The sequence below is a fragment of the Peromyscus eremicus genome, chromosome 9 (genome assembly GCF_949786415.1).
Source record: "Peromyscus eremicus chromosome 9, PerEre_H2_v1, whole genome shotgun sequence".
Classification (NCBI taxonomy): Eukaryota; Metazoa; Chordata; class Mammalia; order Rodentia; family Cricetidae; genus Peromyscus; species Peromyscus eremicus.
This window is the reverse complement of record NC_081425.1, coordinates 24,517,039-24,530,859: the sequence shown is the minus strand read 5'-3', so window position 1 is coordinate 24,530,859 and position 13,821 is coordinate 24,517,039. Positions and strand designations below refer to the sequence as shown.

At 40.8% G+C, this 13,821-nt stretch overlaps 1 protein-coding gene across 1 annotated transcript in view; it reads left to right on the top strand.

Annotated features, from left to right (window-relative positions):
- Pibf1 (progesterone immunomodulatory binding factor 1) overlaps positions 1-13,821 on the top strand; it is a 182,651-nt gene that overhangs the window by 143,816 nt on the left and 25,014 nt on the right. Inside the window, exon 15 of the mRNA XM_059273267.1 lies at positions 6,273-6,357. Within this exon, the coding sequence (XP_059129250.1) occupies positions 6,273-6,357 (85 nt within the window). The remainder of the gene's footprint in view (positions 1-6,272; positions 6,358-13,821) is intronic.

Sequence of the window (13,821 nt, the reverse complement as noted above, 5' to 3'; positions counted from 1 at the left end):
TTAAAAACGGTGGAAAGCAGTGATGGAGTCTTGGCCCTCCCCATCACAGCATGGCTCACGCTGTATGCAGCATGGCTCACCCGTACCTGTACTCACACATTACATCATATTAGCTGTTCATATTTCACCTTGGGATCCGAAGTCTTTGCTTGGAAATAACGGTGTGCTCTCTAGCAAAACACTGTGCATACTAAGGGCCCACAAGCCAGCTTGTTCTTGTCCCCTAGATTCCTTACTGAGCATTGGGGTGGTCAGGAAGGAAGGACTGTAAGCACATGTCATTTTACAGTTAAGATGGCTTTTTAAACTGTCGAGTTTAGACTTTTGCTTAGATTTATGTTGACTTTGCCAAGAAAATGCTGGGCTTATCTGCCTCTGATCCTTTACATGCAGTAACCCAAGAATTACCTAGGTGTCAAGAAATAAATTCCTTCCCAACACTTTTTTAAAACTGAATCTGTGTTAGGGGAACAAACATTATGCAAAAGATTTGCTTCCTTTATTAGTCACACATCCTTTCTTCCTGTCTTTCCTTCTTTTTCTTTTTCTTTTTTTATGTGACAGGGTTTCTCTGTAGCTCTGTAGACCAGGCTGGCCTCCAACTCAGAGATCTGCCTGCCTCTGCCTCCCAAATGCTGGGATTAAGGGCGTGCACCACCACGCCAAGCTCTGTCATTCACATTTGTTTACCTGTTCATTGATGAGTCTGGGGTTTATGAGTTTGGTTTTGCATACACGAGAGAGAGAGAGAGAGAGAGAGAGAGAGAGAGAGAGAGAAGGGGGGGGTTTGGGTTTGTCATGCCTGGCATTACCTGCTGAGCCCTTTTGCCCTCTTCCTGACACCCATTTCTAGTTTTTTAAAGAAAAAAAAAGTGATGCTGCATGTTGAGAACAAGGTTTTAACTCGTGAGTAGTTGGTTATTTAGCTTAGTTATTAAATTTAAGATTGAGAGAAAATTAGGAAATAGGTTTCCTAAGATGTACGACCGAAAACATGGAACTCTCATGCGTAATTCTGAAATCTGAGTGTTCTTTTGATGCAAATCATCTCCTACCACACCAAAATCATTGTCCCAGAACTTTACTCTTGCTCTTAATTTTTTGGTGTTATGATAAAAAAGTCACATATGTATAGTAAACATCAAAATAAGTAAGTTTATTTCTAAAACTAATGTAAAGTTTAAAATATTTCTTAAATGTAATTACTAACAAATTGATTCAATTAATTGATTGATTTGACTATAAGTACATGCTGCAAACAACAGAAATTATGTATTTCATCATCTATTTTGCATGTAGTTATGGTAGGGAAACTGAGGAAGAAACCTCCGATGGTACTTTTTCTTGTTATATATTTATTATAGTTGAAATCTTTATAATACTATCATTTTACTTTTATAAACTTGAAGAAAGGACATATAAAACCCTAGAGAAGCCAGGCGGTGGTGGTGCACACCTTTAATCCCAGCACTCAGGAGGCAGAGGCAGGTGGATCTCTGTGAGTTCGAGGCCAGCCTGGTCTACAGAGCGAGTTCCAGGAAAGGCTCCAATGCTACACAGAGAAACCCTGTCTCGAAAGAAAGAAAGAGAGAGAGAGAGAGAGAGAGAGAGAGAGAGAGAGAGAGAGAGAGAGAGAGAAAGAAAAAAACTCTAGAGAAAAATACCTCTTTTACATTTGCCTTGAAATAATTTTTAAGTACTTTTTCTGTTCAGCATTAAAGTGGCTTTTAGGAACCTGTCCCTCATGCTGGATTACTTCCAGCAGCCTTAATGCCAGGGAGAGGAGCTTGGTCCTGCCTCACCTTGATGTGCCATGCTTTGTTCAAGTCCATGGGAAGCCTGCCCCTTTCTGAGTGGAGATAGAGGAGGAGTGGATGGGGAGGGGGTAGAATGGGGAGGGGAAGAATGGACAGGAGAAGAGAGGGAGGGGAAACTATTCGGTATGTAAAATAAATGAAAAAAAGGTTAATTAAATAAAAAAATAATAATTAAAGTGGCCAGAAATAAGTGCTGGGATTAAAGGCGTGCACCACCACTGCCCGGCAAGAAAAAAATCTTAAGGGCATACTGAGCAGGCTGGAAAGATGGCATGGTAGCTGAGAGCGAGTGTTCTCTTGCAGAGAACACAAGCAAGTTTAGTATCCCAGCATCCACATAGGGTAGCTCCCAGCTGCCTCCCCTCCAACTCTAGGGGATCCTACCCTCTCTTCGAGTCTCTGCAGGAACCTGACTCACATGTTCACGTACCCCACACAGACTCATACATATACACAGAACTAACAAACAATACAAGGAAGATCTCTTTTTAAAAAGTAGAGGGAGGTAGCATGCTGACTCTGTCAATAGGCTACATGAGTTGTAATGCAGCCCAGGGCTTCTCCTCGAATTGGGACAAATTAGTAAAGCTCTCTGCCTGTTATCTTGTCAAACTTTTTATAACAATAAAAATTTCCATATTTGCACTACCTAGTAGTATAGCCATTTCCCACATGTTCCTGAAGAACAAATTTCTCTGTGCTATTTAAATTCATTTTTATTTTAATTGTCACCTTGGCTAATGGCTATGGTATTGAACTACACAGCCAGCCTCTTCATCTGTGAGAGTAGTATTGACATACCTAATTCATATAGTTGTCTGAGGATTAAGATGCAATTTTTTAATAAGTATAGCATAGTATCTAAACATCATAAGCACTCATAAGCAATTGCCATTATTGGTATTCATCTAATTCTTGACAAATCTGTGTTGATAATAACCTTAAAAATGAGAAATAACATTTCATTTTGGATATGGACAAAAAGTAAGACTCCTATAATTATAGCAACAGTAATCATAAGTCAATGTGGAATTAACTATCAGAATATGCATTTGAAACAGGGTCTCCCTGTAGCTCTGGCTGTCCTGGAACTGGCTACTTAAACTAGGTTCCCTTGAGCTCACAGAACCACCTGCCTTTGCTTCCTGGTGCTGGGATTGAAGGTGTGTACCACCATACTTGGATTACCAAAATAGTGTTTCCTAAGTTCATAGTATATTTTAATAGATTCTGAACTAATATTTGATGGGATATGATACTTTGCTTCCAGGTGAAGCAACTGTCATCTACTGTGAAAAATCAAAGTAGTGTAATTGTGGCATTAGAAATTCTGTCCTAAGTTCTGCCCCTGCTCGTGTCTGATTGATAAGGTGTGGTGACAACATTGAAAAGCTAGAGAGGTAGCTCATAGGGAAGAGTACTTGCTGTGCAGCCATGAAGACTGGAGTTCAGATCCCAGCACCCGTCTAAAAGAACTGAAAGAGCTAGATGTGGCCACACACTCCTGTAATGCAGAAAGGGGGATCCCAGGCGTGCTGGGCTGCCGGCCTAGCTCCAGATTCAGTCCAAGACCATCCCAAGGGAATAAGGCAGAATGATAGAAGAGGAAACGTTATGTCTTCCTGTGACTTCCACGTGGGCATGTACACTGGTCCATATAACACACATGCACGCACACACACACACACACACACACACACACACACCAAATTAATTCAAAAGTTTAAGCTCATGGTCATCCTCAGCTCTGTCAGAGTTGGAGGCCAACCGGGGATACATGAGACCTTATCTTAACAACGAAAGAACTGAGGGAATGTATTGTTTTCTTTTCAAATTAAAACAATGCCATCATACTACTGTCAACCCTTGCAAGTTTAAATATTCATACAATTTATTCAGTCAAGCATTCTACTGCTGTGCTCTACTCCCAGACCTATCTACACAGTGCGCTTAGTATCCGGAAAGGTTAGAATCAGTATGGATTGAAATAAAATCATCAGAAGCTGTTGGAAAGCTCACAGTAAGAGGTTGCTAATAACTGCTTTGAATTCCCCTGTCATTAAAGTAGTAATCGAGTCTAAAAGTGGTGCGTTAACTCTCCACCACACACAGGAGACAGTCAGTCTGGAAAATCCAGTGTGAGCTCGACTTTGGATCTGAGGGGAGCATAAAAAGAATAATTAGCATAAGTTTTCTTTCTCTGCTGTCAGTTTTCAGTTTATTCTTAACTAGTAGTTAGAGAAGAAAAGAGTACATTGTCAACTTCTCTTACAAGGCTAAGCCAGAGTATATTGATCCAGGAAGTTAAGGTACAATATATCAGGAATATGTTTTCATATAGCAGGTGAAACAGAGCCATAAATATGAGTGTCTAAGTAATAATTAACAGTGAATTGAACAATTATGGGTGTAATATAACATTCAAGATAGATGTGTTCAGAGAGAAGCTTGTTTCCTATCTTTATGAGTCACTCATGGAAACTTTATATTTTCAAAGTCACTTTCCATTCGTAGAAACGGTGTCTTAGAAAGACAACATTTCTGCTAAGAAAGTACACACCATCAGGACAGTGGAGGTTTAGAAATGCCCATGCTAACAGTGGTGTCCCTTGTGACTTAGATAGGTTATAGCAAAGACTAAGACTTTGAAAGTATATCCCAGATCTTCCAGTCACAGAATGTGGTCTGAAGCATCCATATTGCTTGTGTAAACTGCTGTCTTTCAGATGCAACACGGCTATTCTGTTATCCACCCAATTTGGATTCTATAGCACTGTGGTGCTGTTTAATTGAGGAACACTTGCTTTATTCTTGAAAAGTTAAATACTGTATACAAAGCCTTTCTAGAGAATATCCGGTCAGAATCCTTTAATTACTTTAACATTCCATTCCCATTGCTCTGTATTTTATTTAATGGGTGTGTGTGTGTGTGTGTGTGTGTGTGTGTGTGTGTGTGTGTGCACGCACTGCACATAAGCGAGTGTTTGTGCATTGTGTATGTATGTACTTACATATGAACATAACGTTTTCACTCCTTGAAAAGACCTAGTTCTGTTTCCCAGACGTTACTTTCATTTTGAGAAGTGTGTATCTTCAGATAAAATACAAATAGCTTCGAATTTGAGCATTTCAGAAACATCTGATGCTTACCATGCCTTAGAGCCCGGCGGAACATGCACTCTGTCGTGGACACCATTTTGTTCTTTTCAACTGCTCAGCTTAGTAGGATCCCTGGCGCCTACCTCTGCATGTCAGTTTGTTTTTCTGCTGAGCTGCTTGCTTTATTGGCATTTAATTACTATTTTCCTCTGATGCCTGGTTTTCATCTAAGTTAGTAATAGTGTACAGCATTTATGTAGAGTTTTATGTGTTCAGCACTTTATGTAATCATTCACTAGGTAATTCACATATCCCTTTGACATATGTGAGTAGTTTACACTTTTACAGATGTGAAAACCGAGTTCTGCTTTGCACTGCACAGCTGAGTGAATGGCACAGAAGGAAACAGTCAGAATGCACCGGCCTCTCCTCAGGACAGGTGCTTCGTGGGGAAGCTGACTTAATCGGGAGGAAGTGGGATTTTTTTCTTTTTGGGTCCTTGGACTTGCCAGTTCTTCCAGAACCCTCATTACATTTAAGTTCAAAAAAATCTTCTAAAATTTTTATAATTGGTAACTTTTTGTTAAATATAACTTAAAGTTGTCTTACAACAAAATGCTTCTCATTAACTTCACCCTCACAGATTTTTGTCTCAACATTTGAGGAACTGTGCTATTTTGATTTATTATTGCTTTTCTTAGTTCTTACAGAGCCGGTCACATAGATTTTTTACAAATGACATTATATAGAATATTTCATTCGAGTCTTCCTATTAATTTCTGTGCATCAAATAGTAAAATTTCAGATAATATAAAGCAGTCCACAATGATTTCTTAGAATACTAATATGACCTTACAGTAAACTGTCATAAACAAGAACTTACCAGTGAGACAATCACAATGTAGACATAGAAATTTAATACTGAACTAAGAATTTGGAGACAAAATTATTTTGCAAATTACAGTAGACTGGTTTATTTAAATTATGTACTTCGTAATTTACTATGTGACAAATTAAAAACCACGGTAAGTCCTAGGGATAAATGCTTCAATTTGACCTCTCATATCTTGTGTTTCAATATGTCCATGTATTTATAGCCTTCTTTTCTACCTCCTTTTAACATTTCAGGAGCAAGCAGTCAGTAAAACACTGATTGTGTGCCCAGAGCAGGCAGGGAGTCACACTGTCAAACACTCCCCTCGCACAATAACATCACAGTGTCTGCTCTGCTGTGTATATCGACTACAAATCCCATTCGTCTTCAGTTCAGACTATCAAATTTATGTTTATTCATTGTATTTGCTGTCTCTAAACTCATACAACATGGTCACTTTTTAACACTTGGGTTTTTAACAGCAATTTAAATAAAGAAAAGTCAGCCCTGCTTCAGACGAAGAACCAAATGGCATTGGATTTGGAACAACTTCTAAATCACCGTGAGGTACTTTTCCCATCTTGTAATAGTTTGTCCTCTTGAGCATTTTCCAAATCTATGCTTGAGTTAAGATGATTGGATTCTGCTATCCTGTGTTCATCAATGACTTCTGTTTGTAGCTCACTGTGAGGTATCCATCTTTATAACATTTGATCTGTGATGTACTTTATTTTTAGAGCTAACTGTCATTTCTGGATGCTTTTTTATATCTCAGTCACTGATTTTCACATTATTTAACCACTACCTGCTTTATTTCTTTCTACCATAAGACATTAAGTTTCTCTAGTGTGCCTCTGTCTTACCTATCACTGTATGCCCAGTCTTCATATGCAATATGTATATTGAGCTTTCAAGTTCAAATATTTTGGCAAAGGGGGAGTGTCTCATGAGCCTGAGGCCAGCCTCCATCTCTCCTCCAGCCAAGGATAACTGAACTTCTGACCCTCCTACCTTCAGCTCCTAAGTGCTAGGACTATTGGTGTGTACCACCATGTGCAGATTTTAAGGTTCTTTTCTGTTTTTAATTGTTGCTCACCAAATGTTTGTTTTTGTTTTGTTTTGTTTTGGTTTTTTGGTTTTTCGAGACAGGGTTTCTCTGTGTAGCTTTGCGCCTTTCCTGGGACTCACTTGGTAGCCCAGGCTGGCCTCGAACTCACAGAGATCCACCTGCCTCTGCCTCCCGAGTGCTGGGATTAAAGGCGTGCGCCACCACTGCCTGGCTCACCAAATGTTTTTAATTCTTTGAAAATGTAATTTGTTAATTTATAAACGTTATTATAAAACACTTTCGTAGTGTGTATTTTAGTCACATTTATCCGCTTCCTTCGGATCTTCCACACCTCTCTACCCACTAACTTTGTGCTCTCTTTTTCCTTCCCCCACCCTTCCCTTCCTTCCATCCGTCCTCTCTTCTTAAATCCATCCAGTCCAAAGGATACTAGCTGATTGTTTTGTGGTTTATGTATTATTAGAAGAGATAAACAGGGGCAGGTAGATAGCTCAGTTGTAGCCTGCTTGCCTGGCATGCACAGGGCCTTGGGTCTCATTCCAAGTACCAAATAAAGCTGAGCCCCTATCATTTCAGCCCCTAGCCAAGAGAAGCAAGGTCAGAAATTCAAAGCTGGCTACATAGGAAGTTTGAGGTTAGTCTGAGATGCTACCTCAAATGTGTGTGTGTGTGTGTGTGTGTGTGTGTGTGTGTGTATGAACAATATGATATAACTTTGGGGACATTAATTTCGCTTGTTTCTTTTGGCAAATACATTGTATTACTACCACCATCAATATGTAAAATAGTCTCACCACCCCCAAAACTCTCTCGTGCCCCCTTTGAGGTGACTTCCTTTCTTTTCCTCAGTCCTGTACCTCAATGTCAACTGACCTATTTTCTTTACCTGTGGTTTCACCTTTTATAGAAAGTCATATAATTTAAATTAGCAACATGTAGCCTTTTTTTTTTTTTTCACTTTTTCACTTAACTGGCTTTTTTCACTTAACTGAGTGTTTATGTCACATTATATGGCTGCAGCACAGTCCACTAATCCATTCACCAGTTGATAGCTATTTGGGTCATACTATGTATGGTACATTTAATTTTTTAATTTACTCTTGTGTTAATATTACAATATAATGTACTAGTTATAAAAAAAGATACTAGTTATAATTTTGTAGCTATTTTATGATTTTTGTTGTTGCTTATTTGTTTCATTTTAAAGTATATTATCAAATCTACAAATAAAACCACTTTAGACAGTTGTATGTAGGTATTTGTGCAAAATATGGGCCTCTGTTTTCTCTTAGTACACACTAGAGCACAAATGATGGGTTTCGGGGTAAGCATATGTTGGTAAGAACTGCCAGACTTTTCCTGGGTGAGTGTACTTTTGCACTTTATATGCAATGATAAGAGTGCCAGTAGCTGGGTATCCTCACTAACAGGTAATTGTGCCAAGTGCAATGTTTCAGTCCAAATCATTTTTCCAGTATACTATCTTAATCATTGCTTCTTCCAGCCACATTTTTTTAATAATTTATCTAACTTTATTTTTATGTGCATTGGTGTGAAGGTGTCAGATCCGCTGGAACTGGAGTTACAGACAGTTGTGAGTTGCCATGTGGGTCCTGGGAATTGAACCCAGGTCTTCTTGAAGAGCAGCCAGTGCTCTTAACCACTGAGCCATCTCTCCAGCCCCTCCATCCATATTTCTATCATTTTATTTTTCTAAAACAGAAAGTTTCAAAAGAAATCATTGATTTATGAGACTACTAAGGTTGTTGTCTGGTCTGGAAAAAGTCTGTCAACTGTTTGGGAAGAAATGACTGGAAGAATATTGTTGAGAGAGATTAACTGGGGCTGTTGCTGGAAACAGTTCAAAGGTGCGTGTCCTAGAAGTGCTGTGGGGGTGTTGGAAGGTCATCTTCACGAGAAATAGGGAAGGGGCTGGAGAGACAGCTCAGTTAAAAGCACTCACTGCTTGGACCCTGGGCTCGGTTCTGAGCACCCAGTGGGAGAGCTCACAGCTGCCTGAAATTCTGGTTCTAGGAGTTTTAACATCCTTTGGCCCCTATGGGCAATGGCATGCATATGGTGCACAGTCAGGAGGCACACACATGCACATAAATTAAAATCTCATTCCAACAAAAAAGAATGGCTTTTGGAATAGGTTCTCTTAGAGGTGTCTTTTATGTCACCTTCTATAATGGATAGAAGAGTAAAGCGGGGCGATCATGGCAACACTGGCCTTGAGGCAGCATTCCAGACACTGAGGCGGAGGCTGGGCTAAATAGTGAAACTCACAAAAAAATAAAAATAATTACACACACACACACACACACACACACACACACACACACACACACAGTAAGGGGCAAGAAGGTAGTCCTGAATTGACTTTTTTTTCCTTGCTTTTTAGTATAGGCTCATGTACCCCAGATTCGCCTCAAACTCACTATGTAGGCAAACCTTGAACTTGTGATCTTCCTGCCTCCACCTACCAAGTGCTAAGATTTCAAGGTATGTCTACCAGGCCTGGTGTTTAAGCTGCTGAGACCCAACACAGGACTTGGTCTGTGCCAGGCGAGCTTTCGGCTGAGCTCCATCTCAAGCCGCTGGACTGCAGTTTAGCGATAACCTGGAGATAGATAAGCCCGTCAGGAACAGATGGCAGAGCTAGGTAGAGCAGGGCCTTATTCTTTCTTCGGCCTCTCACTCTGGGCCATCTCCATCGGTACAGCCATCACTTACGTCCTAGAATTCTGCCTTCCAGTAATTGTTTCTTCACTGTGGACACCTGACTTATTCGGTGTATGTGTTTAAATTGAATATTTAAGAGATCAAAACCACAGGTTTCTGTTCCATTGTAAAGCTGTATAAGACTTTTTCTTTTCAGAATGGCAAGTCTCATTTAATTCTAAAGGATTATGCTACACTTTGAAAATTATAGAAGCAATTTTATTTCTACATTTTATACATCAGACTTAAAGCCACATTATTCATGAGTCCAAATAATAGCTCAAAAGCTCAAAATAACCCATCCTCCTTCAGCTGTTTTCTTGGGCACTTTGTCATGTGACAAAAACTGACTAGATGTACCCAAGGCTACTGGCTTACTCCATACAACTTCCAGGCCTGGGGATACCATTTCATGTAAATCATGGTTTTAATCAGCTGAATTCCAACAGCTTAAATTAGTGATTCAGACAGAAGACAAATGCACACTTTAAAGTTCCTCAGATCCTGTTCTGAGTTAGGGCTCCAGCTCCACCTCTTAGGCAGACCACTGAGGTCTCGTGTGGCTCTATGTGTTGATGTAACATGAGTTAGATCCAAGTCACATGCTGGCAAATGAAAAAGGCTCCAAGTAGGACAGTACCACATTGTCATTCCTAAAACATCTGGAGTCTGGCCATACAAAGTTGTCCTTTTCTGAGTGAGTGTTATCAAAATGTATACTGGAGCCAGGCAGTGGTGGCGCATGACTTTAATCCCAGCATTCGGGAGGCAGAGGCAGGTGGATCTCTGTGAGTTCAAGGGCAATGTGATCTCTCTCTGTTTTGTAAGACTACTTAAGGAATGTAAGCACTGCCATGTATATTCTGTATTTAAATCTTTCCTGCAGTCCACTGGTAGCTCACTGGCCCTGTTGGTACAGATAAAATTGATTGTGGTAAAAGTGAAGCAAATCTATCATGCTTACAGATTACATACTGTTGAAATTAAGAGTAAATCCATTTTTTCATTAAAAGAAAGTCCAATCAACTTAGTCCCATTTAGAAAACAAAACAAAACAAAACAAAAAAACTCCTTATGAGTTATTGCTTACATTAGTTCCAGTAAAGTTTTGCCTCTGTAAATGAAGTTATATCATTTCCTTTTTTCTGTCAGAGAATGAAAACTGTAATTCAATGTGCTTCATTTTTGTCTTAGTTGCCAAAAAACTCATAGCTGAATGTCTTATCCAGGTGCTAAAGGCCTTTTCCCCTTCTTTTATTTTTGATGCCGTACAGTAAGTACCCTTTTCTATTTCCTTTCCAGTAGATTATAATCTATTTTCCTCTTCAATGCCTTCGCTTGCACTAAGATTGATACTTGATGCACAGATAAAGTAGAAACCTTAAACAGTTAGGTTTTTCAAGAAGAGGAAAAAGGAAACAATTGACTATATGCTGTTCTCTTAGCATCAGCAGGACTTGGAATCTAGAGGCCGGAAGCACTGTGGGTGAAGGAACTGGGACCTTCTAGACCAGCTGCTCCCAGCTTGTCCCCTGGGTTCAGGATTTACCTTACTGTTTACCCACATCTTTCCATTCACATTTGCCTTAAATGAAGGAGATTTACAATCGCATCTGAAAATTCTAATTCTGCTTTTCTTTATTATTGGGGTGCTTGTTTGTTTGTTGTGGTGCAGGGATCAAGCTCAGGGCCTCACATGTTAGGCAAGTGCTCTACCACTGAGCTAAGCTACACCCCCAAACCCCTAACTCTTCTCTATCTCCCTCCCTGTTCATTTATTTATTTACTTATTGAAGAGGGCAGATCACAAGTCCTCAGAAATAAACTCTTTAGTTGACCAGATGTCTGTTTTAATACTAGCCCAAACTTAGGATGCTGGTAGGAAAGCCCCTTTCCCATAGCCTTTGGGATTACTGTAAGGACGGTGGTAAGAACCCGCTCGGGAAGCTATTCTTGTATTTCACTGGAACTAGATTGCTGATGATGGATGGCATGAGTCAGAAGTAGGCCGATTTCAAAGCAGAATGGCAGGGCCTGGTAATCGGATTTAGGGACCGATGAAGAGGGAGAAATGAGAACTGGTGGCCCGGCGTTTGCCTTGATCCTAGGTCTGTGGTAGTAGAAGGAGGAATGAGCTTGGGAAAGAAAGGCAGATATCTAAGTGGATATATCTGCTTCCAGGTTAAAACATGAGTTCTTAAGCCCGAGAAAGACCTCATTTAGAAACAAAGATTTGAGTCACAACATAGGTTTGGGGGGGGGCGGGGGTTGTTTGTTTGTTTTGGTTTTGTTTTTTTTGTTTGGTTGGTTGTTTTTTGGTTTTTCAAGATAGGGTTTCTTTGAGTAACCCTGGGTGTCCTGGAACTCACTTTGTAGACTAGGCTGGTCTCGAACTGGGAGCTCCTCCTGCCTCTGCCTCCCAAGTGCTGGGATTAAAAGCGTGCACCACCACCTCCCAGAACAGCATTTTTTTTTTAAATGTGGAACTAGAAAAACTCATGAGAGTATATAGAATGAGAACAAAATAAGTGTGACAGGATCGTGGGAAACACGACCGTGCAAGACTGTCCACACAACGAAGAGTGAAGAGTGAAGAGTGGCTTGTGACAAGAGCATCAGGAAGAAAGGAAGCTGGGAAAGCGCAGACAGAGCCACCGGGGGCCCGGGACTGTTGTCAGCACCAGTGAATACTGTCAGGAGGTCAGGCCAGGCTCTGGACTGTTTCCTGTCTCCCTTGATGTCAGACTCCACTGCATCCTCCCCACAGGATGGACTGAAACTTCTGTCCACTCAGGAGTCGTGGAGTCCCGGGGTGTTAGCTGCCCATGGTGGCAGAAGGGTGGAAGAGGCCAGTGCCAGGATGGGCCACATAACTGAGTTTGAGGCCAGTCTGAACTACATAGTACAGTCATATCTCAAAAAACAAACAACAAACAAAAAGAAAATTAAGGGGGAAAATGGTGACCCATGCCTTAATTCCAGTACACAGGAGGCAGAGAAAGGTAGACGGCCATGAGTTCAGAACCAGCCTGGTGTACATAGTGAGTTCTACATATTGAGACCTTGTCTCAAACAAACAAAAATCAAAACCAAAAAGAGAAGTGTTCCCTTCTATAAGGCAGCTGGGGGAGTAGAAGCAGCAGCCACATGTGTGCTTTAGAGAATATTTCAGTGCAGCAGCAGCTGACAGCAGCCCACCTCACCAAACCATAGCGTCAAGAGTAAATGAAAATCAAGGTGGCTGGTGCACACCTTTAATCCCAGCACTCAGGAGGCAGAGGCAGGCAGATTGAGGACATCTAGGACCACACAGAGAAACCCTGTCTTGGGGAGAGGGGGCAATGGTAAACTGTGGAGGTCTCATGAATCCATTAACATCTGCACAATAAAGAAGACTATAAAAAAAAAGTTGCCAAACCAAAACAAAAGCAACTGGAAAGCAAAGCGATAGGGGCGCGGCGGGGAATGTTATTTGATACAAAGATTCATGGACTTAAAGCCAACCAAGGGAGCCTATGAGCCACACACTTAGAGCCGCTGGGCCTGCAAGTGTAAAGTGTTAGGGACACTGGCCATCTAGACTGCCTCCTCTTCTGACCAAAGGAGGCCATAGCCAAAGCGTCACACCTTCCTTTATCAGCCCCTCTCCTTCCCTCTTTTCCCTGCGCCATAAGCTTCTCCTGTTTGCATTGTCCTGACTGAATGCCTCCCTTTCCCAAAGATAACACCTTGGAAAGAAACTGGACTGGACTGGAGCATCTATAAGCCGGGGCAAAGCAGTTCTTTACAGCATTGATTCTATTGGTTTGCTTATTTTTGATATTTTAAGATCGTTTTATTCTGTAGCCCAGGCTGGCCTTGCAGTTACTATGCAGCTAGCTCAGGCTGGCCTCAAATTTGGAGCATTCCTCCTGCCCCAGTATCCCAAGGACTAGAATTACATCAGCATTTGTTTTTAAGACTTGATCTCAGAATTTCTTGTGCATTGTTCAATTTTTTTTGAGGTCTCTGAGGAGCTGTTCGTATTTAACATAACATAACATTAAAACTGAGAAATGGTTTTAAAATACATCCATTAGCTGGGGGTTTAGACCCGTGGTAGAAGCACATGCCTAGCATTTATGAGGCTCTGAGTTCAATCCCAGCACCATCAAAAGACAACAACAATTTATAATTGGGCTTGGTGGTACATACCTGTAATTAGGTGACCAAAGCAAGGTGGTCACAAATCCAAGACC